The 26,190-nt window shown below is 41.8% G+C and overlaps 1 protein-coding gene across 1 annotated transcript in view; it reads left to right on the top strand.

The window, feature by feature from the left end:
* Positions 1-26,190, top strand: part of XYLB (xylulokinase) — a 298,115-nt gene that overhangs the window by 108,174 nt on the left and 163,751 nt on the right. The window contains exon 12 of the mRNA XM_040434104.1: positions 11,789-11,904. Coding sequence (XP_040290038.1) covers positions 11,789-11,904 — 116 coding nt within the window. The remainder of the gene's footprint in view (positions 1-11,788; positions 11,905-26,190) is intronic.

The raw sequence follows: 26,190 nt of genomic DNA, 5'->3' as shown, positions 1-26,190 counted from the left end.
GCACCTCAATCAACAATTTATAGGATCATCAAGAACTTCAAGGAAAGAGGTTCAATTCTTGTTAAGAAGGCTTCAGGGCGTCCAAGAAAGTCCAGCAAGCGCCAGGATCGTCTCCTAAAGAGGATTCAGCTGCGGGATCGGAGTGCCACCAGTGCAGAGCTTGCTCGGGAATGGCAGCAGGCAGGTGTGAGCGCATCTGCACCCACAGTGAGGTGAAGACTTTTGGAAGATGGCCTGGTGTTAAGAAGGGCAGCAAAGAAGCCACTTCTCTCCAAAAAAAACATCAGGGACAGATTGATCTTCTGCAGAAAGTATGGTGAATGGACTGCTGAGGACTGGGGCAAAGTCATATTCTCCGATGAAGCCTCTTTCCGATTGTTTGGGGCATCTGGAAAAAGGCTTGTCCGGAGAAGAAAAGGTGAGCGCTACCATCAGTCATGTGTCATGCCAACAGTAAAGCATCCTGAGACCATTCATGTGTGGGGTTGCTTCTCATCCAAGGGAGTGGGCTCACTCACAATTTTGCCCAAAAACACAGCCATGAATAAAGAATGGTACCAAAACACCCTCCAACAGCAACTTCTTCCAACAATCCAACAACAGTTTGGTGAAGAACAATGCATTTTCCAGCACGATGGAGCACCGTGCCATAAGGCAAAAGTGATAACTAAGTGGCTCGGAGACCAAAACGTTGACATTTTGGGTCCATGGCCTGGAAACTCCCCAGATCTTAATCCCATTGAGAACTTGTGGTCAATCCTCAAGAGGCGGGTGGACAAACAAAAACCCACTAATTCTGACAAACTCCAAGAAGTGATTATGAAAGAATGGGTTGCTATCAGTCAGGAATTGGCCCAGAAGTTGATTGAGAGCATGCCCAGTTGAATTGCAGAGGTCCTTAAAAAGAAGGGCCAACACTGCAAATACTGACTCTTTGCATAAATGCCATGTAATTGTCGATAAAAGCCTTTGAAACATATGAAGTGTGTGTAATTATATTTCACTACATCACAGAAACAACTGAAACAAAGATCTAAAAGCAGTTTAGCAGCAAACTTTGTGAAAACTAATATTTGTGTCATTCTCAAAACTTTTGGCCACGACTGTACATTAGCTGGGTGCGAGAGGTGTATGGAGCAGGATCATAATCTGGGGCTTTGTGAAGGCTCCTAGGCCTGTCATACTGAGCTGACAGCAGAGCCATGCCCAAGACCGTGCCCGTAAAAATACAATACACTGCAATAGTATTCTAGTGCAGTCTATGATACAAGCAATCAGATGATTACATGCACAGTGAAAAAAAAAATGAAAAATGAAAAACCAAAATTCAAACCACGCCCTTTCCCTATTTTACATCTAAAAATAAACAATAAAAAATAAATATAATTGATACTGCCACATCCAAAAATGTCCATACTATTGAAATATTAAAATGTTTTCTCTGTAAAAAAAAATGTTTGATTCACCATTTTTGGGTCATCTTGCCCCATCCAAAATTTTTTCTAAAAAGTGATCAAAAAGTTGTATGTACCCCAAAATGGTAGCAATAAAAACTAGAACTCACTCCAGAAAAAAACAACCCCTTAATCAGCTCTGTAGAGAAAAAGATAAACATTTAACCCCTTAAGGACCCAGGACGAGAATGCTCGTCCTAAATGGCCTGTAATCTGTGCGAGCATTCTCGTCCTGTGGTCCCCCCCCCCCCTCATGTGCGGTGCCGCGATGAGCAGCATGAATCCGGCTGTTAATGACATCCACCAGCATCAGTGATAACTCCCATGCGAGTGGATTAACCCCTCATATGCCGTGGTGAGCGTGACCGCTGTGCAATCAGCAAATTGCAGAAGGCACACGGGTGGCATCCGTGCAGAAGGCCCGTGTGCAATCCGCAAATTGCAGAAGGCACATGGGCGGCATCCTTTTTTTGCAGATCCGCAATTTGCGGACCGCAAAAAACAGCACGGTTGTGTGAACAAGCCCTAATACAGCGCTGTACAGCCTCAGTGCAGGGCAGATTGTGGTCTATGGAAGACCCGACAGCTCCTGCACTCACCCGGCCTTATGATCACATGATCACCGGGCCAGGACAGGAAGTGGCACATCGCTTCCTCAGCTGTATTCACAGCACTCGGTCCCTGCTTTCTTTCTGGGGTGCCCTGCTGTCACTGACAAAAGGCCCCATGCTCGGCAGCTGCACGATTAGCGTGCAGCTGCTATCTCGGAAAGAACGTTCCAGAACGTCCATTCAGAGATAAACCTTAAGGGGTAAGGGTGTCAGAATAGGGCGATGCAAAGAACATTTTTGTTATTTTTATGTTATTTAAAATAGTAAAACAAAAAAAGAAGTATATAAATTTGTTACAAATAAATAATTTCAGCTCATCCTTACATGCCACTGCCGTGCACGGAAACCCCGGACCAGGGAACAATCCAGGCAAAGTGGAAAAATACAAATATTCCAGCAATCAGGCCACTGTTAAAATCGTTTATTGCATCATCTTAAAATCCATTAGCTGACCGGAGAGCAAAGCGGTCTACGCGTTTCGACAAATTCTTAATCCTGACCATAGTACGTTTACAGACTGACTGGTTTAACCCTTTCACTACCGGAGGTTTTTTTCATTTTTGCGTTTTCATTTTTCTTCCCCATCTTCCTTGAGCCATAACTTTTTTAGATTTCCATTCACATAGCTGTATGAGAGCTTATTTTTTGCGGAACAAGTTTTACTTTCTAATGCCACCATTAATTATGGTATAAAATGTAGTGGGAAGCGGTAAAAAAATTCCAAATGTAGTGGAATTGGAAAAAATGCAATTCCTCCAACATTTCTACGGGTTTTGTTCCCACTGCGTTTTGTTTGCAGCAAAACTGACCCATGCCCTTTATTCTCTGGGTCAGTACAATTACAACGATACCCCATTTGTATAGGTTTTTATGTGTAAAAAAAAAAATTAAACTTTGAAAAAATATATATTTATATTTACATCAACATATTCTGACCCCCAGAACTTTTTTATACTAACTGTATGTCTACTGAGCTATATAGGGGCAATTTTTTTGCGAGACTATCCGTAGTTTTTATTTTTACCATTTGAGTGTGTGTAACTTTTTTTATCACATTTTATTAAATTTTTTGGGTAACAGAAGCAATAAAAAAATTGCAAATCGGCCATTTTGACCCTTTTTTCCATTACGCCATTCACCGTATTGGAAATTTTTTAAAATATTTTTATAGTGCGGGTGTTTTTGGTCGCAGTGATACCCATGATGTTTATATTTATTGTTATTTAGGTATTTCTTTTTTTATTACACGGAAAGGGGGGTGATTTTAAATTTATTTTTTTACTTTTGTGATGATTTTAAAGCTCATATATGAGCCTATAAATTCAGTTTTTTTATTTTTTATTTTGTACTATCAGGGATTTTTAAAATGAGTTTTGGACTGTAAATTGTTCATTTCTTATCCTGACCTGCCATCTGGTGGTCGTCAGCAAGGCTTACAGTGTTCAGCGCAACTAGAATTGCCCCCACAGGGGGCATCGGTTTTGCGCATTTAGATGCCGTGATCTCACTTGATCACAGCATCTAAAGCATTTACTTACCGCGATCAGCATTATTGCTGGTCACGTTAACTAGCCGCAGGTCTCTTCTGTATGAAACAGCAAAGACCTGCCGGCCATGGCGCCAGCTGCACGTGTGAGCGGGCGCCATGTTTAAACATTGTTCAAGCGCCGTACATGTACGGCGCTGCTAGCGAAAGGGTTAAAACCCCTACTCCACAATCACCCCTCCCCTCAACAAGTGTTGCTAATTAATCACAACATGGGAGTGAGTATTATGGAGGAGTGGGGGGAAAAATCTCTTTTGTACAAACGATTTAAAAAAAATCTAATTTAACATAACCCAGCATTGCAGGAACTATATTAATATTCAAAAATGTAATCATATCTACTATTCATGCCATTAGGGACTCTGCCATTTAAGGAAAATATTCAGAATGACTCCTTATTAAAAAAGTAACCTGCTGGTATTACACCCTGGAACTGGTCTTTGAATTTTCTCAATCCCCATGACATCCAGATTAGTAATGTCCCACTTGTGGACATCTCTGAAATGTCTGGATAACATAGAAATATTTACCAATTTGGTGTTTGAGACATCAGAGAGATGTTTCCTAAATCTCATCTTGAGGCTATTAGAAGTACATAGTGTTGATCGAGCACCAAAGTGCTCGGGTGCTCTGGCCGAGCACCCGAGTAAAATGAAAGTCAATGGGAGAACCCAAGCATTAACCTGTCTGGGACATAGGGCGTACAGGTATGCCCTGATTTCCTGGTACTTAAAGACACAGGGCGTACCTGTATTTCCTATGTATTTCCGATCACCGCTGCGCGGCGGGCGGTGATCGGAACAAGGTGCCTGCTCAAATCATTGAGCAGGCACCTGGGACAATGGGCGGGGGGCCCCCCCCACCCCCCCCCCCCGTGTCGGCGATCGCAGGCCGGAAGCTGTATGAGTAATACACACATTTCTTGTTACCTTGCTTCACAAAAAGTGTAATATAGAGCAACCAAAAATCATATGTACCCTAAACTAGTACCAACAAAACTGCCACCCTATCCCGTAGTTTCTACAAGGGGGTCACTTTTTTGGAGTTTCTACTCTAGGGGTGCATCAGGGGGGCTTCAAATGGGATATGGTGTAAAAAAAACAGTCCAGCAAAATCTGTCTTCCAAAAACCGTATGGCATTCCTTTCCTTCTGCGCCCTACCGTGTGCCCGTACAGCAGTTTACGACCACATATGGGGCCATAAATCAGGGCCATAAATATTAAGTTTTGTTTGGCTGTTAACCCTTGCTTTGTAACTGGGAAAAAAAATATTAAAATGGAAAATCTGCCAAAAAAGTGAAATTTTGAAATTGTATCTCTATTTTCCATTAATTCTTGTGGAACACCTAAAGGTGTAAAATCAGTTTTGAATACGTTGAGGGGTGTAGTTTCTAGAATGGGCATTTTTGGGTGGTTTCTATTATGTAAGCCTCACAAAAGGTACTTCAGACCTGAACTGGTCCTTAAAAAGTGGGTTTTTGAAAATTTCAGAAAAAGATTTGCTTCTAAACTTCTAAGCCTTGTAACATCCCCAAAAAATTAAATATCATTCCCAAAATGATCCAAACATCAAGTAGACATATGGGGAATGTAAAGTAATAGCTATTTTTGTAGGTATTACTATGTATTATAGAAGTAGAGATATTGAAACTTAAAAATTTGGTAAATTTTGGTATTTTTTTATAGATAAAAATGTTTTTTTTTTTTTTGTCGTGTCATGAAGTACAATATGTGACGAAAAAAACTATCTCAGAATGGCCTGGATAAGTCAAAGCATTTTAAAGTTATCACCACATAAAGCGACACTGGTCAGATTTGCAAAAAATGGCCTGGTCCTTAAGGTGAAAATGAGCCCGGTCCCTAAGGGGTTAAATCAGACACCCCCTGCTCTGAAGAGGAGAGGGTGTCTGGCTTACAGAAAAAGGTAAGAAATTGATGGAAACACCACCAAAATGGTTTGGAAACTGCATGGGGAGGACATCTGGATGCATTTTTGACTCCTATTACCTATGACATACAATAGACAACCACACAAAGTCTATATGCCAAAAGCCGGGTATGTGCAAACCAACAATTTATCCATGAGACAGATACAGTCAGCATACCTTACAATGGCAGCCTTGTGCACTATGAGACATTCAAAATCAGCTCTCAGCTGACTAAGAGCCAGTAAGCCTCAAAGTTGCTTCATATCTGTTGGATGGCTTGGCTGGACCTGCACACCTAGATCATTATCATTAGGGTGAGAAAAGGTTTTCTGATTGTCCTAACAAAATATTTATTAACCTTTCTATACAGTTTTGTCATTTATACTCATTTGCATAAACATGGGCATATGGGAAAGACATGCAAATGAGCTGCATCTGCCTTGTTTTTCAGCTGAAAATCCATTTGCATGGAAAATATGCGATAAAAATTCACAATTACAATATTCGCGATCTACACTACTCATGAACAGCGCAATCTATTGGAATCATAGTCTTGTCATAACCAATAGGCTGTCACGACAGAGGGTAGGTTTAAGTGCAGCCCTAAACTCCACCCCACCTCTGTCCCTGCCTACTTGCACGGCCCGTCCTAACTGGCAGCATACTACTTGGCGGTCAGGCAGTTTGACATAAGGTTCAAGATTTAGACTCAAGATGAGTAGAGGAGGTCACTACAGGTGGGGCCTGGTGCAATTCCTGCTGCTGTAGCTTCTCCGCCAAATCCTGCACCAATAGGGCGAGACTATGTACCTGGAGGTCACAAGGTCAGGGTCAAAAACAGAGCCGAGGTCCAGAACACACAGAAGGCACAATCTAAAAATTCTGGTGAGGGTAGCAAAACCATTCACGGGCAACCTGTGGCCAGCAGGCTGCCTGTTTAAATTGCAGAATAAGTGGGTCACATGACGTGGCCAGCGTCACGTGACCCAAGTCCAGCCCAAACCATCTGAGCGCCGATAAATTGTGATCTGCACTTAGCACCTCTTTCAGCTAGGAGAATGCTGGCTGCATTGAGGAGGCGTGCGCGGCCGGGTCTTTAAACCACATCACCTGTATAGAAGGGGTATGGAAATGTTTAGGAAAAGGATTATTGCACTGTTTATATGTGTTTTATTATTGCACATATCTGTAAAAAAGGAATATGACCTGTAATTTGATCCAATATGTACATTTGAATGTAAATGTGCAAATTATATCAGAACCTAATAAAATGTATTTAAAAAAAAGCCTATGAAACCAATAGATCGAGCTGTTTATGAGTCATAAACAGCGCCATCTATTTGATTCATAGTCTTGTCATAAGACTATGAATCCAATAAATGGTGCTGTTTATGAGTAGTGTTGATCGCAAATATTCTAATCGCTAATTTTTATCACGCAAATGGCGTTTCAGCTGAAAAACAAGCAGATTCAGGTAATTTGCATATGCCTATGATTATGCAAATTAGTTTACATGACAACTGTATAGAAAGGTTATTGAATATTATGTTAGGACAATCAGAAAACTTTTTGTCACCCTAATGATAATGATCTAGGTGCGCAGGTCCACCCAAGCCATCCAACAGTTATGAAGCAACTTTGAGGCTTACTAGGTCTCAGTCCGATAAGATCTGGTTTTGATTGTCTCATAGTGCACAAGGCTGCCATTGTAAGGTATGCTGACTGTATCTGTCTCATGGATAGATTGTTGGCTTGCACATACCCAGCTTTTGGCATATAGCCTTTGTGTGGTTGTCTATTGTATGTCATAGGTAATAGGAGTCCAAGATGTATCCAGACATCCTTCCCATGCTGTTTTCAAACCATTTTGGTGGTGTTTCCATCAATTTCTAACCTTTTTCTGTGAACCAGACACCCTCTCTTCTTCAGAGCAGGGGGTGCATGGTTTAATGCTCAGGTCTCCAATTGATTTTCATTGTGTTCAATTGTGCTCGAGCATACACAGTATTCGGCCGTACACTGCGATGTGCCGAGCATAGCGATGCTCGCTCAACACTAGAAGTACACCCTACATATTTAATATCTATTTTTTTTTACATGTAGCTAAATAAATAATATTACTGGTACTGCAATTAATGTAGGATTTTATCTTATAGGTGTCCCCTGTGACACTAGATGTAAATATCTTACCCACTCTCAAAAATGTGCAAACCTTGCATTTATTATGTCCACATTTAAAACAACCTGTAAGGTCCAAACATGTAGACTTAGTAGCATGTGGCTTCTCCAAAAATAAGCTAAGAGATAACATAGAAGATAGGGTGGAGGCTTTTCGACTGACAATATTAATCCCTGAGGTCAGAATATTCTGCAAACTATCATCTTGATACAAGACAGGGAGATATTTTTTTAATAATACCTTGCACTTTCTCAAACTGACGACTATATGTTGTCATGACTCTCACTTGATTTTGTTCCAAAGTCGTGACAACATATAGTTAAAATGAAAAATGAAAATGCAAAAACGAAAATTGGACTGGTCCTTAACCTCTTAAGGACATAGGGCGTACAGGTACGCCCTTGTGCCCTGGTACTTAAGGACACAGGGCGTACATGTACGCCCTGTGTATTTTCGATCACTGCCGTGCGGCTGGCAGTGATCGGAACCCGGTGCCTGCTCAAATCATTGAGCAGGCACCTAGGCTAAATGCGCGGGGGGGTCCCGTGACCCCCCCATGTCGGCGATCGCGGCAAACCGCAGGTCAATTCAGACCTGCGGTTTGCTGCGATTTCTGAAGTTTCTGGTCCCCGCAGTCCCTGACCGCGGGGATCAGAAACTTTATATGCCAAAAAAAAAGTTTTATTCACCCCCCCCTGCACCCCCGAATGATTTTTATGGTGGCGGGAGGTGCAGGGGGAGGGTTGCGGGCGGTGTGGGCGGTGCGGGAGGCGGGCGGTGCGGCAGGCGGGATCGCGATCCCCCGCCCGCCTCCCCTTGTATAATCGTTGGCGTCTAGTGGGGATACCAGGGTGCCAGCACATTGCTGGCACCCTGGTATAAACGGCTGACATCTGCGATGCGATGTCAGCCGTTTAACCCTTTCCATACAGCGGTCCGTACGGACCGCTGTATGGAAAAGGTTAACAGCGCAGGGAGCTCCCTCCCTCTCCCATCGGGGGGCTGCTGTGCCTTTGCAGCCCCCCGATGGGGAGGGAGAGAGCCCCCAGAGAGCCCCCCGAGAGATCCCCTCCTTACCCTTCACCGTCTGCGAAGTTCTGAGCAGACGGGGAGGGTTCCCATGGCAACAGGACGCCTCTCAGGCGTCCTGCTGTCCATGGTGCTGAAAGGCATAGATCTGTTCAGTGTAAGTAAAATACAGTACAGAACAATATATATTGTACTGTACTGTATTATACAGACATCAGACCCACTGGATCTTCAAGAACCAAGTGGGTCTGGGTCAAAAAAAAGTGAATAAAAGTGAAAAAAAAGTAAAAATAAAAAAACACATTTATCACTGATAAAAAATGAAAAAAATAAAATTCCCTACACATGTTTGGTATCGCCGCGTCCGTAACGACCTGATCTATAAAACGGTCATGTTACTTTACCCGAACGGTGAACACCATAAAAATAAAAAATAAAAAACTATGATGGAATTGAAATTTTGCCCACCTTACTTCCCAAAAAAGGTAATAAAAGTGATCAAAAAAGTCGCATGTACGCCAAAATTGTAACAATCAAACCGTCATCTCATCCCGCAAAAATCATACCCTACCCAAGATAATCGCCCAAAAACTGAAAAAACTATGGCTCTTAGACTATGGAAACACTAAAACATGATTTTTTTTTGTTTCAAAAATGAAATCATTGTGTAAAACTTACATAAATAAAAAAAAAGTATACATATTAGGTATCGCCGCGTCCGTATCGCCCGGCTCTATAAAAATATCACATGATCTAACCCCTCAGATGACCACCGTAAAAAAATAAAAATAAAAACGGTGTAAAAAAAGCCATTTTTTGTCATCTTACGTCACAAAAAGTGTAATAGCAAGCAATCAAAAAGTCATATGCACCCCAAAATAGATGCCAATCAAACCGTCATCTCATCCCGCAAAAAATGAGACCCTACTTAAGATAATCGCCCAAAAACTGAAAAAACTATGGCTCTTAGACTATGGAGACACTAAAACATTTTTTTGGTTTTAAAAATGAAATCATTGTGTAAAACTTACATAAATAAAAAAAATTGTATACATATTAGGTATCTCCGCGTCCGTGACAACCTGCTCTATAAAATTACCACATGATCTAACCTGTCAGATGAATGTTGTAAATAACAAAAAAAAAAACGGTGCCAAAAAAGCTATTTCTTGTTACCTTGCCGCACAAAAAGTGTAATATAGAGCAACCAAAAATCATATGTACCCTAAACTAGTACCAACAAAACTGCCACCCTATCCCGTAGTTTCTAAAATGGGGTCACTTTTTTGGAGTTTCTACTCTAGGGGTGCATCAGGGGGGCTTCAAATGGGACATGGTGTCAAAAAAACGTCCAGCAAAATATGCCTTCCAAAAACCATATGGTGTTCCTTTCCTTCTGCGCCCTGCCGTGTGCCCGTACAGCTGTTTACGACCACATATGGGGTGTTTCTGTAAACTACAGAATTAGGGCCATAAATAATGAGTTTTGTTTGGCTGTTAACCCTTGCTTTGTAACTGGAAAAAAAATATTAAAATGGAAAATCTGCCAAAAAAGTGAAATTTTGAAATTGTATCTCTATTTTCCATTAAATCTTGTGCAACACCTAAAGGGTTAACAAAGTTTGTAAAATCAGTTTTGAATACCTTGAGGGGTGTAGTTTCTTAGATGGGGTCACTTTTATGGAGTTTATAATCTAGGGGTGCATCAGGGGGGCTTCAAATGGGACATGGTGCCAAAAAAACAGTCCAGCAAAATCAGCCCTCCAAAAACCAAACGGCGCACCTTTCACTCTACGCCCCGCTGTGTGCCCGTACAGTAGTTTACGGCCACATATGGGGTGTTTCTGTAAACAGCAGAGTCAGGGCAATAAAGATACAGTCTTGTTTGGCTGTTAACCCTTGCTTTGTTAGTGGAAAAAATGGGTTAAAATGGAAAATTAGGCAAAAAAATGAAATTCTCAAATTTCATCGCCATTTGCCAATAACTCTTGTGCAACACCTAAAGGGTTAACGACGTATGTAAAATCAGTTTTGAATACCTTGAGGGGTGTAGTTTCTTAGATGGGGTCACTTTTAGGGAGTTTCTCCTCTAGGGGTGCATCAGGGGGCTTCAAATGGGACATGGTGTAAATAAACCAGTCCATAAAAATCAGCCTTCCAAAAACCAAACGGCGCACCTTTCACTCTACGCCCCGCTGTGTGGCCGTACAGTAGTTTACGGCCACATATTGGGTGTTTCTGTAAATGGCAGAGTCAGGGCAATAAAGATACAGTCTTGTTTGGCTGTTAACCCTTGGTTTGTTAGTGGAAAAAATGGGTTAAAATGAAAAATTAGACAAAAAAATGAAATTCTCAAATTTCCTCCCTATTTGCCAATAACTCTTGTGCAACACCTAAAGGGTTAACAACGTATGCAAAATCAGTTTTGAATACCTTGAGGGGTGTAGTTTCTTAGATGGGGTCATTTTTGGGTGGTTTCTATTATGTAAGCCTCGCAAAGTGACTTGAGACCTGAACTGGTCCCTAGAAATTGAGTTTTTGTAAATTTCGGAAAAATTTCAAGATTTGCTTCTAAACTTCTAAGCCTTATAACATCCCCAAAAAATAAAATATCATTCCCAAAACAATTCAAACATGAAGTAGACATATGGGGAATGTAAAGTCATCACAATTTTTGGGGGTATTACTATGTATTACAGAAGTAGAGAAACTGAAACTTTGAAATTTGCAAATTTTTTTCAAATTTTTGTTAAATTAGGTATTTTTTGGTGCAAAAAAAATTTTTTTTTTTACTCCATTTTACCAGTGTCATGAAGTACGATATGTGACGAAAAAACAATCTCAGAACGGCCTGGATAAGTCAAACCGTTTTAAAGTTATCAGCACTTAAAGGGACTCTGGTCAGATTTTCAAAAAATGGCCTGGTCCTAAGGTGTAAAAAGGCTGTGTCCTTAAGGGGTTAATGTCTATGCATAAGGGTCTAGTTTCTATTCAATCTTTTTCCTGGCACCACAAATAAATCATCCTTTTTAATTTTCCAGGTCAGCCTTGGCACAAGTGACACTCTATTCCTCTGGATAAAAGAGCCTACCCCTGCTTTGGAGGGGCACATATTCATCAATCCAGTGCAGTCTCAAGACTATATGGCTCTACTATGGTGAGACAATTGACTGTTATTGCACATCTCACTCCTTTGGATTTAGAGGACTCTAATAAAAATAAATTATGTAACTGTTACACAGGACTGTACAATACATTTAAATAACATAACGTGAGAGAGGCATTACTTTGGGCTCCAAGTCCCCAGTGCAAAAGCTGTAATTTGCCATGCCATGTAACTGATGTCAGAGCATGCAATGGAAGATGACGTCTCTGCTTGTATGCACTATATAATTAAAGGGATTTTCTAGCTTTGTGTTAGATCTTGCATGTGCCTAAAATGCATAGCAGAAAACTTTGAACTATACATTACTTTCATATCCTACTCTATTTCCCCACCTCTAGTATCCACGGGTTCCCATTACATGTTGTTTAGTAGGCTCAGCTGCCAATTATGATGTTGGCATGGAGGAAACAACATGTTGGGCAGCAATTAATATGCAGTAATGTAATTAAGTACACATAATCATTCCAGTTTCTAAGCAGGATGCTGCCATGGAGATTGACAGCAGGGTAATGAAGGGTCATTCAAAAAGTTAGCATATTACAAAGTTTGTATTTGAGTTTTAGGCACATTCATGGCTTATAGAAAAAAATGTCCCATCCTTAGCATTGGAACTTACAATAGCTCTACAGCCGAATATCTTGATCTAGAACAGTGGAAGAATTGTCACTCGAACCTTCTTTAAGAAGGTAGACTGTAATATTTATTTAGATTTTTCCAGCGAACATAAGAAGTGGAAAACTAATATTCCTTTTAGTCAATTTAAGAAAGTAAGGCGTAATTGCACTTTAGATAGGGATTTTATTTCCCAAAGCGAAACTATCCGCACTAGATTCCTGCAGAAAGGGTACCCACCCAGGATCATAGAAGCTGCTTTTAATTGAGCTAGGACCTTTACACAAGAAGATTGTTTACCCCAAAATGATAAAATTGTGACTATGAACAGCACTTGTAAACAATATAATATGAACTTTATAACTAGATTCTATAGTAATCATAAGGCCATTAGGGACGTTCTCTCTAAACATTGGTAAATTTTAAATAGAGACCCCTTTTTAAATAACATTCTGCCTACTAGACCTCCACTTACATTTAGGCAAGCTGAAACCTTGAAGAACATCCTTGCACCAAGCAAATTAAGACCACAATTAGAGAAAGGGACCAGACTTGGCAACAGAGCCAGCACCTCCGAAATACCAGTTTTAAGTGCAATCAACCTAAGCTTCTCTGTTGCAGATCAATACTTGTCACTGGCTTCTTCTGTAGTCCTAATGTCCAGTCTTTCCCGATTAAGTGACACCTTCGCTGTGGATCTACTAACATCATCTATCTCCTTGAGTGTCCATGCGGCCTTCAGTATATAGGATGCACTATTCAAACCCTCCGCAACAGATTGAATAAGCATAGATCTAATGTAAAAAATAAATTCCTACAGCATAGTGTTTCTAGACATGCCACTGAACACCACCAAGCCTCCTTTTTAGACTTTTCTATCACGCCCATTGAACGGATAAATTCAAATGATTACAACATTATTCATACCCTGAGGAGACGCGAAATGTTCTGGATTTATAAATGTAATTGTCTGAATCCACATGGCCTCAACGAAGCGTTTGAAATCAACCTCTAATTGTATTTTAGCTTTGACACATTTTCTTTCTTTTTTTCTCTGCATTTTCTCTGGATTTTCATATTTATTGAATTTTAATCATCCACATCCAATTTATTTATTAATCATTTATATATCTTATGTTTATGTACATTTTATTTTATATATATATATATATATATATATATGAAAAATCGGAGCAGCACTATCCGTAGTAAAGCAGTAAACGGAGTGCCAGCAGTCAGATGCATACCAACATTAACGATAAATAGGAAAAGACGAACCACAGTACATCTAGTTGGTGAAAATGTGTGTCCTTTATTCACCCAAGAAGCAACGTTTCAGTCCTCTTATTAGGGCTATTCTCAAGCAAATGAACATCAGTCAGTGATCGATATTTAAAGCGTTACATGCTTTAAATATCGATCACTGACTGATGTTCATTTGCTTGAGAATAGTCCCAGTAAGAGGACTGAAACGTTGCTCCTTGGGTGAATAAAGGACACACATTTTCACCAATTGGATGTGATGCGGTTCGTCTTTTCCTATATACAGTACAGACCAAAAGTTTGGACACACCTTCTCATTCAAAGAGTTTTCTTTATTTTCATGACTATGAAAATTGTAGATTCACACTGAAGGTATCAAAACTATGAATTAACACATGTGGAATTATATACATAACAAACAAGTGTGAAACAACTGAAAATATGTCATATTCTAGGTTCTTCAAAGTAGCCACCTTTTGCTTTGATTACTGCTTTGCACACTCTTGGCATTCTCTTGATGAGCTTCAAGAGGTAGTCCCCTGAAATGGTTTTCACTTCACAGGTGTGCCCTGTCAGGTTTAACCTCTTAAGGACACATGACGTACCGGTACGTCATGATGTCCTGGTACTTAAGGACACATGACGTACCGGTACGTCATGTGTTGTTCCGATCACTGCCGCCCTGCCGGCAGTGATCGGAACCCGGTGCCTGCTCAAATCATCGAGCAGGCACCTAGGCTAAATGCGCGGGGGGGTCCCGTGACCCCCCCATGTCGGCGATCGCGGCAAACCGCAGGTCAATTCAGACCTGCGGTTTGCTGCGATTTCTGCAGTTTCTGATCCCTGCGGTCCCTGACCGCGGGGATCAGAAACTTTAGTATTCCTAAAATAGATCTGTATCCCTCCCCCTGCACCCCCCGAGTGATTTTAGCCCGGTGGGAGGTGCAGGGGGAGGGTTGCTGGCGGTGTGGGCGGTGCGGGAGGCGGGCGGTGCGGCAGGCGGGATCGCGATCCCCCGCCCGCCTCCCCTGGTATAATCGTTGGCTTCTAGTGGGTATACCAGGGTGCCAGCACATTGCTGGCACCCTGGTATAAACGGCTGACATCTGCGATGCGATGTCAGCCGTTAACCCTTTCCATACAGCGGTCCGTACGGACCGCTGTATGGAAAAGGTTAACAGCGCAGGGAGCTCCCTCCCTCTCCCATCGGGGGGCTGCTGTGCCTTTGCAGCCCCCCGATGGGAGAGGGAGAGAGCCCCCAGAGAGCCCCCCTCAGCCCTGTGCTTACCCTTCCCCGTCTGCGCAGTTCTGAGCAGACGGGGAAGGTTCCCATGGCAACAGGACGCCTCTCAGGCATCCTGCTGTCCATGGTGCTGAACAGATCTGTGCTAAAAGCATAGATCTGTTCAGTGTAAGTAAAATACAGTACAGAACAATATATATTGTACTGTACTGTATTATACAGACATCAGACCCACTGGATCTTCAAGAACCAAGTGGGTCTGGGTCAAAAAAAAAGTTAAAAAAAGTGAAAAAAAAGTAAAAATCAAAAAACACATTTATCACTGATTAAAAATGAAAAAAATAAAATTCCCTACACATGTTTGGTATCGCCGCGTCCGTAACGACCTGATCTATAAAACGGTTATGTTACTTTACCCGAACGGTGAACGCCATAAAAATAAAAAATAAAAAACTATGATGAAATTGAAATTTTGCCCACCTTACTTCCCAAAAAAGGTAATAAAAGTGATCAAAAAAGTCGCATGTACGCCAAAATAGTACCAATCAAACTGTCATCTCATCCCGCAAAAATCATACCCTACCCAAGATAATCGCCCAAAAACTGAAAAAACTATGGCTCTTAGACTATGGAAACACTAAAACAGGATTTTTTTTGTTTCAAAAATGAAATCATTGTGTAAAACTTACATAAATAAAAAAAAAAGTATACATATTAGGTATCGCCGCGTCCGTATCGACCGGCTCTATAAAAATATCACATGATCTAACCCCTCAGATGACCACCGTAAAAAAATTAAAATAAAAACGGTGTAAAAAAAGCCATTTTTTGTCATCTTACGTCACAAAAAGTGTAATAGCAAGCAATCAAAAAGTCATATGCACCCCAAAATAGATGCCAATCAAACCGTCATTTCATCCCGCAAAAAATGAGACCCTACTTAAGATAATCACCCAAAAACTGAAAAAACTATGGCTCTTATACTATGGAGACACTAAAACATTTTTTTTGTTTTAAAAATGAAATCATTGTGTAAAACTTATATAAATAAAAAAGATTGTATACATATTGGGTATCGCCGCGTCCGTGACAACCTGCTCTATAAAATTACCACATGATCTAACCTGTCAGATGAATGTTGTAAATAACAAAAAATAAAAACGTGCCAAAAAATCTATTTCTTGTTACCTTGCCGCACAAAAAGTGTAATATAGAGCAACCAAAAATCATATGTACCCTAAACTAGTACCAACAAAACTGCCACCCTATCCCGTAGTTTCCAAAATGGGGTCACTTTTTTGGAGTTTCTACTCTAGGGGTGCATCAGGGAGGCTTCAAATGGGACATGGTGTAAAAAAAAAACTGTCCAGCAAAATCTGCCTTCCAAAAACCGTATGGCATTCCTTTCCTTCTGCGCCCTGCCGTGTGCCCGTACAGCAGTTTACGACCACATATGGGGTGTTTCTGTAAACTACAGAATTAGGGCCATAAATAATGAGTTTTGTTTGGCTGTTAACCCTTGCTTTGTAACTGGAAAAAAAATATTAAAATGGAAAATCTGCCAAAAAAGTGAAATTTTGAAATTGTATCTCTATTTTCCATTAAATCTTGTGCAACACCTAAAGGGTTAACAAAGTTTGTAAAATCAGTTTTGAATACCTTGAGGGGTGTAGTTTCTTAGATGGGGTCACTTTTATGGAGTTTCTGCTCTAGGGGTGCATCAGGGGGGCTTCAAATGGGACATGGTGTAAAAAAACAGTCCAGCAAAATCAGCCCTCCAAAAACCAAATGGCGCACCTTTCACTCTACGCCCCGCTGTGTGGCCGTACAGTAGTTTACGGCCACATATGGGGTGTTTCTGTAAACAGCAGAGTCAGGGCAATAAAGATACAGTCTTGTTTGGCTGTTAACCCTTGCTTTGTTAGTGGAAAAAATGGGTTAAAATGGAAAATTAGGCAAAAAAATGAAATTCTCAAATTTTATCGCCATTTGCCAATAACTCTTGTGCAACACCTAAAGGGTTAACGATGTATGTAAAATCAGTTTTGAATACCTTGAGGGGTGTAGTTTCTTAGATGGGGTCACTTTTAGGGAGTTTCTACTCTAGGGGTGCATCAGGGGGCTTCAAATGGAACATGGTGTCAAAAAACCAGTCCATAAAAATCAGCCTTCCAAAAACCATACGGCGCACCTTTCCCTCTACGCCCCGCTGTGTGGCCGTACAGTAGTTTACGGTCACATATTGGGTATTTCTGTAAACGGCAGAGTCAGGGCAATAAAGATACAGTCTTGTTTGGCTGTTAACCCTTGATTTGTTAGTGGAAAAAATGGGTTAAAATGAAAAATTAGACAAAAAAATGAAATTCTCAAATTTCCTCCCCATTTGCCAATAACTCTTGTGCAACACCTAAAGGGTTAACAACGTATGCAAAATCAGTTTTGAATACCTTGAGGGGTGTAGTTTCTTAGATGGGGTCATTTTTGGGTGGTTTCTATTATGTAAGCCTCGCAAAGTGACTTGAGACCTGAACTGGTCCCTAAAAATTTAGTTTTTGTAAATTTCTGAAAAATTTCAAGATTTGCTTCCAAACTTCTAAGCCTTATAACATCCCCAAAAAATAAAATATCATTCCCAAAACAATTCAAACATGAAGTAGACATATGGGGAATGTAAAGTCATCACAATTTTTGGGGGTATTACTATGTATTACAGAAGTAGAGAAACTGATACTTTGAAATTTGCAAATTTTTCCAAATTTTTGTTAAAATAGGTATTTTTTGGTGCAAAAAAAATAATTTTTTGGACTTCATTTTACCAGTGTCATGAAGTACAATATGTGACGAAAAAACAATCTCAGAACGGCCTGGATAAGTCAAAGCGTTTTAAAGTTATCAGCACTTAAAGGGACTCTGGTCAGATTTGCAAAAAATGGCCTGGTCCTAAGGTGTAAAAAGGCTGTGTCCTTAAGGGGTTAATAAGTGGGATTTCTTGCCTTATAAATGGGGTTGGGACCATCAGTTGCGTTGAGGAGAAGTCAGGTGGATACACAGCTGATAGTCCTACTGAATAGACTGTTAGCTGCTTTTTTCTTGCCATAATACAAATTCTAACAGTCTATTCAGATTTGCTCTAAATTTCTAAGCCTTGTAACGTCCCCAAAAAATAAAATGGCATTCCCAAAATGATCCAAGCATAAAGTAGACATATGGGGAATGTAAATTAATAACTATTTTTGGAGGTATTACTATGTATTATAGAAGTAGAGAAATTGAAACTTGGAAATTTGCAAATATTTCTAAATTTTTGGTAAATTTGGTATTTAAAAAAAAATAAAAATGAATTTTTTTACTTCATTTTTCCAGTGTCATGAAGTACAATATGTGACAAAAAAACTATCTCAGAATGGCCTGGATAAGTAAAAGCGTTTTAAAGTTATTCACACATAAAGTGACACTGGTCAGATTTGCAAAAAATGGCCTGGTCCTTATTGGTGAAATATGGCCATGTCCTTAAGGGGTTAAGTGCCGGTCCGGGTTTTGGCAGCACCAGGCTGTCCTTAAATAGGCAGCTGGGGTCAGAAGCCAGGTCTCTGTGTTGGGATCTGGGAGCCTTGTGTCTGGATGACGGCTTGCTACCTGTATGGCATGAAAACAGGTTGGTGCTGCTATGGTCAAGGACTCTTTGAGACAGAATTGCCGCATGGTGTGAATTACCACCAACACCGCAAGGTGACTTTTTTTTCTTGATTATGACTGCTTGTTTTGTCACTTGTCTAAAAGGTGAAAAAAACACTGAACTGTTTGATCCAAAGAACTTGTTGTTGCCTCTATACTGCGTCCGCTAATCCTGTCTACCAGAGCGAAACCCCACTGTATATACAGTCAGGTCCATAAATATTGGAACCAACACAATGCTAACATTTTTGGCTCTATACACCACCACAATTGATTTAAAATGAAACAAACAAGATGTGCTTTAACTGCAGACTGTCAGCTTTAATTTGAGGGTATTTGCATCCAAATCAGGTGAACGGTGTAGGAATTACAACAGTTTGCAGATGTGCCTCCCACTTACAGTCAATTACAGCCTGAAGTCTGGAACGCATAGACATCACCAGACGCTGGGTTTCATCCCTGGTGATGCTCTGCCAGGCCTCTACTGCAACTGTCTTCAGTTCCTGCTTGTTTTGGGGGCATTTTCCCTTCAGTTTTGTCTTCAGCAAGTGAAATGCGGATTCAGGTCAGGTGATTGACTTGGCCATTGCACAATATTCCACTTCTTCCCCTTCTATGTCGCGGTCAGCGCGGACTGTGTCATAGAAGGGGCTAATCCGCCGGCATCAGCTTTTACAGCGATGCTGGCAGATACAGCAGGGGCCCGGCTACCAGGCCCGTGCGATCATCATGACGTACTATTACGCCAAATTGCTGGAACGCAGTGGTTCTCATGACGTAGTAGTACAGTCAGGTCCATAAATATTGGGACATCGACACAATTCTAACATTTTTGGCTCTATACACCACCACAATGGATTTGAAATGAAACGAGCAAGATGTGCTTTAACTGCAGACTGTCAGCTTTAATTTTAGGGTATTTATATCCAAATCAGGTAAACGGTGTAGGAATTACAACAGTTTGCATATGTGCCTCCCACTTGTTAAGTGACCAAAAGTAATGGGACATAATAATAATCATAAATCAAACTTTCACTTTTTAATACTTGGTTGCAAATCCTTTGCAGTCAATTACAGCCTGAAGTCTGGAACGCATAAACATCACCAGATGCTGGGTTTCATCCTTGGTAATGCTCTGCCAGGCCTCTATTGCAACTGTCTTCAGTTCCTGCTTGTTCTTGGGGCATTTTCCCTTCAGTTTTGTCTTCAGCAAGTGAAATGCATGCTCAATCGGATTCAGGTCAGGTGATTGACTTGGCCATTGCATAACATTCGACTTCTTTCCCTTAAAAAAACTCTTTGGTTGCTTTTGCAGTATGCTTTGGGTCATTGTCCATCTGCACTGTGAAGTGCCGTCCAATGAGTTCTGAAGCATTTGGCTGAATATGAGCATATAATATTGCCCGAAACACTTCAGAATTCATCCTGCTGCTTTTGTCAGCAGTCACATCATCAATAAATACAAGAGAACCAGTTCCATTGGCAGCCATACATGCCCACGCCATGACACTACCACCACCATGCTTCACCGATGTGGTGGTATGCTTAGGATCATGAGCAGTTCCTTCCCTTCTCCATACTCTTCTCTTCCCATCACTGTGGTACAAGTTGATCTTGGTCTTCTCTGTCCATAGGATGTTGTTCCAGAACTGTGAAGGCTTTTTTAGATGTCGTTTGGCAAACTCTAATCTGGCCTTCCTGTTTTTGAGGCTCACCAATGGTTTACATCTTGTGGTGAACCCTCTGTATTCACTCTGGTGAAGTCTTCTCTTGATTGTTGACTTTGACACACATACACCTACCTCCTGGAGAGTGTTCTTGATCTGGCCAACTGTTGTGAAGGGTGTTTTCTTCACCAGGGAAAGTATTCTTCGGTCATCCACCACAGTTGTTTTCCATGGTCTTCCGGGTCTTTTGGTGTTGCTGAGCTCACCGGTGCGTTTCTTCTTTTTAAGAATGTTCAAAACAGTTGTTTTGGCCATGCCTAATGTTTTTGCTATCTCTCTGATGTTTTTTTTGTTTTTTTTTCAGCCTAATGATGGCTTGCTTCAGTGATAGTGACAGCTCTTTGGATCTCATCTTGAGAGTTGACAGCAACAGATTCCAAATATAAATAGCACACTTGAAATTAACTCTGGACCTTTTATCTGCTCATTGTAATTGGGATAATGAGGGAATAACACACACCTGGCAATGGAGCAGCTGAGAAGCCAATTGTCCCATTACTTTTGGCCCCTTAACAAGTAGGAGGCACATATGCAAACTGTTGTAATTCCTACACCGTTCAGCTGATTTGGATGTAAATACCCTCAAATTAAAGCTGACAGTCTGCAGTTAAAGCACTTTTGGTTCGTTTTTATTTCAAATCCATTGTGGTGGTGTATAGAGCCAAAAATGTTAGAATTGTGTTGGTGTCCCAATATTTATGGACCTGACTTTGTATGTGTGTGTATATACACTCACCTAAAGAATTATTAGGAACACCATACTAATTCGGTGTTGGACCCCCTTTTGCCTTCAGAACTGCCTTAATTCTACGTGGCATTGATTCAACAAGGTGCTGATAGCATTCTTTAGAAATGTTGGCCCATATTGATAGGATAGCATCTTGCAGTTGATGGAGATTTGAGGGATGCACATCCAGGGAACAAAGCTCCCGTTCCACCACATCCCAAAGATGCTCTATTGGGTTGAGATCTGGTGACTGTGGGGGCCATTTTAGTACAGTGAACTCATTGTCATGTTCAAGAAACTAATTTGAAATGATTTGAGCTTTGTGACATGGTGCATTATCCTGCTGGAAGTAGCCATCAGAGGATGGATACATGTTCTCATTCTGTTTACGCCAAATTCAGACTCTACCATTTGAATGTCTCAACAGAAATCGAGACTCATCAGACCAGGCAACATTTTTCCGGTCTTCAACAGTCCAATTTTGGTGAGCTCGTGCAAATTGTAGCCTCTTTTTCCTATTTGTAGTGGAGATGAGTGGTACCCAGTGGGGTCTTCTGCTGTTGTAGCCCATCCGCCTCAAGGTTGTGCGTGTTGTGGCTTCACAAATGCTTTGCTGCATACCTCGGTTGTAACGAGTGGTTATTTCAGTCAACGTTGCTCTTCTATCAGCTTGAATCAGTCGGCCCATTCTCCTCTGACCTCTAGCATCCACAAGGCATTTTTGCCCAGAGGACTGCCGCATACTGGATGTTTTTCCCTTTTCACACCATTCTTCGTAAACCCTAGAAATGGTTGTGCGTGAAAATCCCAGTAACTGAGCATATTGTGAAATACTCAGACCAGCCTGTCTGGCACCAACAACCATGCCACGCTCAAAATTGCTTAAATCACCTTTCTTTCCCATTCTGACATTCAGTTTGGAGTTCAGGAGATTGTCTTGACCAGGACCACCCCCCTAAATGCATTGAAGCAACTGCCATGTGATTGGTTGACTAGATAATCGCATTAATGAGAAATAGAACAGGTGTTCCTAATAATTCTTTAGGTGAGTGTATATATATATATACACACATTCATATTTATATATTCTTAACATTATATTTTTGTTAATTTGTTATGAGACTTTTGCAAAATACCTTTCTTTGATTTGACCAATAGTTTTTTAGGGGTCATTTAAGCTTAAACCCCCCCTGCTATGACCGTAAACACTGCCCCACTCCCTTTTTGCAGCTTGCTCTGCTGTTCTGCCGTTTCCTTTAAGCTTGCTATCCCTCTGGTCGGGCTGTACAGTCTAGTGTACGCCCATGTGGTTAGCGTCTGGTTCCCACAGCATCGTGCGGTCACGTGCCCGCTACTGCGGTCACATGACCGCAACTCCGCTACCGATTGTCCTGGTGTTGCCGGGCATCGCTCTAGGGCCCAGCCCCTTTAGTATTCTGATAAGTTTTAATATCACCACTTGAACCACCAATGATTTTACATTCTTAAATACATTCTATAAACTAATGAATTATAATTATAAATTAATGAATAATTTTACTCTACACCAGGATGACACCTGGACATGTTAGGACCACCCACTTTATCCCATGACCCTCGTTTTTCGCGTTTTTTTTTGTGTTTATATGCCTGTACAGGTGTATTATGTGTGTATGAGCATTTCGCACCTGAAGAGGAGTTCTCTCCCCGAAACGTGTTGTATTAGCTGCTAATAAATATTGAAGACATTTCTACAATACTTACGGACTAATTGGCTGGTTCCTTGCACCGTTGGATGATCCTCTTCTGATCTGAACCATCCCCAGCAGGGGCGTAGCTAGAAATGCATGGGCCCCATAGCAAAAAAAAATTATGGGCCCCCCCCCCTTCATAACAGTGTCCCTGACAGTGACTGACCCCCAACAGGGGGTGGAGGCCGACAACTATTGTAAGACGGACCCCGCGTTCCTTATGTAAGTGAGCTTAAAGGGAACCTGTCACCAAAAAATCACTTATTAAGCTGTTAATAGTACCTTATAGTGCTGCATAGTAGTTTCCTAATGCACTTTTTCTTCATTTAGCCTCCTTGAGAAATCGATGTTTTATTCAGCCGCTGCCCCGTGCTTCAAGTCAGGTTTGAAGTCAAGGGGGCAGCGGCCTAGGCGTCTCCAATCCTGCTCTTCCCGCCGCCTTTATTGACACGCCGGATCTCAGTGCCGGGACCGCGCTCCCAGCCCGCATGCGCAGTAAAGGGCTGCTGTATCCTGTAGCGCGATCCAGGCTCCGGCTCGTACACTCAGCCGGCTTCAGTTTCGCTACTGCGCATGCGCCCGCCAGCCTTACATACTAGCGCAGTTACAGAAGATGCTGGCCGCATGCGCAGTAGCGAAACTGAAGCCGGCTGAGTGTACGAGCCGGAGCCGGGATCGCGTTACAGGCTACAGCAGCCCTTTACTGCGCATGCGGGCTGGGAGCGCGGTCCCGGCACTGAGATCCGGCGTGTCAATAAAGGCGGCGGGGAGAGCAGGATTGGAGATGCCTAGGCCGCTGCCCCCTTGACTTCAAACCTGACTTGAAGCAGGGGGCAGCGACTGAATAAAACATTGATTTCTCAAGGAGGCTAGATGCGGCTAAATGAAGAAAAAGTGCATTAGGAAACTACTATGCAGCACTATAAGGTACTACATACTAGTACATACTTTGCACAAGTTTATTATTTACAACTTAAAGGGAACCTGTCACCAAAAAAATCGCTTATTAAGCTGTTAATACTATTTTTTGGTGACAGGTTCCCTTTAAGTTGTAAATAATAAACTTGTGCAAAGTATGTACTAGTATGTATACTACTATCTAATAATCCTTATCTATCACTTGACACTTCACTAACTTACTGGGGACAGTCAGGACTCCTCTCCACGCCAGACTTTTTCTTTTTACTGTGGCAGACTGCTGGCAGTGCACAAAAGATCAGAATCCATTCACTTCTGTATTGATGACACATCCTGAAGATCAATTAGGCACACTGGGCGCGGGGGGGCAGGCAGGCAGGCTCCCGCTCTTCACATTCAAAATAGGCAGCCGGCGGCAGCGTAACGTGACGTCATTCACTCCGTCACGCCGCACGTGCATGGCTGGCAGTGCAGGAGGCGGAGCACAGGGGTGTGATTAGGCTGTGCCCAGGCACACCTCCTGCGCACGCCTATGGGTACGCCCCTGTTCCGGCCCCCTCCACCACCTGCCTCATCTTCTGCCCCGGGCCCGCCTGCTCCAGTCCTGAGTCCTGACTTGACGCGGCTTCCCCCCAGCCAGGCCTGAGCCGCGGACCGCCCACGCCCCACCCACTACATTGGGCGGGCGGTCGGGCCTGGCTGCCAGTGCCTGTGTGTGTGTTAATAAAAAAATAAAAAAAAGAAGAATGCGATCCGGACGGGCCCCCAGTGGCGTAGGGCCCCATAGCCACTGCTATGGTTGCTATGGCGATCCCTACGCCACTGATCCCCAGCATGACCTATGAAGAGAGCTTTACTTACAGTACTTGCTTCCCACAGCTCTATTTGGGTTCCATGGCTCCTGGGACGTCTTCACCGGATTTCTGGTCCCCGACTCCCTGCATGTAAATTTCCTGCATGGAAGCGGTCATGTGCGCTGCTGCAGCCAATGACTGGACTTAGTGGTGACTTCACTGCTGGCTCATGTGCTGCTTGGTGACACATCACTGCTGAGGCCTGTCGCTGGCTGCTTGCACATGACGGTGTCTATGCCTATGTCTAGGACTGGAGTGGCTGGAAGCCGGTAAGTGTAAGGCAACTTTCACATTTGCATTGTTGTTTTCAGGTATTGAGATCTGGCAGTGTTTCCGTTCAGTCCTCATGCATGCTTAATGGAAAGAGATCCGTTCAGGATGCATCAGGATGTCTTCCGTTGCGGCAGCATTCCGTTATGTGACTGAACACAAAAAAAACTTGCAAGCTGCAGTTTTGTGTCTGGTCATAAAAACGAAAAAAAATAAAAAATATGGATCCGGCACTGAAAATAATGAAAGTCATTGGTGACGGATCTGTTTTTTTAGGACACAAAGAGGATCTCTGTGTGATATCAGGAACAGTTAAAGCAGCGGTCCCAAAAATTTGAGTAAGTCCCTTCTCCAGAAAAACAACCAAAGTACATGTATATGGGTCCGCGCTAGGTTTCCACAGGCAGGCGTTTCACTCACAGGAAGATTCCATGGAGATTCCACGATGTCACCAGTACATCTCCAATATCAATCTCGATACCGACCAGCAAAGTTTTTTCTCCTTCAGGATGCCCTATACACACTTTTTACCAATCGATGTTTGTAAGTACAATAAATCTTACTGAATAATAAACACCCTGGGTATTGCACTATGTTTTGTTTCTCCTGAAGGAGAAAAAACTTTGCTGGTCGGTATCGAGATTGATATTGGAGATGTACTGGTGACATCGTGGAATCTCCATGGAATCTTCCTGTGAGTGAAACGCCTTTGGCTGTTTTTTTAGGAGCCTAAAAAAAGAAATGTCACCCATTGACTTTCAGTGTATTTTAGTGACTGATTTTGGATTTTGATCCATTTTGATTTCACACAATTGCATCCTAACAGAAACATCCTGATGTGCAAAATCAAAACGGATCCGTTTAATTCCGGTATTGAGATCCTCTGCCGGATCTCGATACTGGAATTAACAACGCAAGTGTGAAAGTAGCCGAACTCTTTCATTAGGTCATAAATGCTATAGGACATAACTAAATAGTGAAGATTCTTGGAAAACCCCTGTACATACACACTAACTGTATGACTATCCAGCAGTTATTTGAGCTAAAATCTCTCAACTATTTTTGCTCAGTGCATATTGCTGGCTCTCACGATTTACATTTTGGAAATTGTAGCCTTTACTCAAAATAGTATATCGTAATGCGCTGTCGATAAAAGTGAATGCAGTGCGTTATAGAACATTACATCAGATGTTCCAAAGGCAACCAGAAAAATTGTTGTAATATCTTAACAAACCCTTCAAGATATTCACTTTTCTTA

Source organism: Bufo bufo, chromosome 5, assembly GCF_905171765.1.
Source record: "Bufo bufo chromosome 5, aBufBuf1.1, whole genome shotgun sequence".
Classification (NCBI taxonomy): Eukaryota; Metazoa; Chordata; class Amphibia; order Anura; family Bufonidae; genus Bufo; species Bufo bufo.
This window is presented reverse-complemented; position numbering and strand designations above follow the sequence as displayed.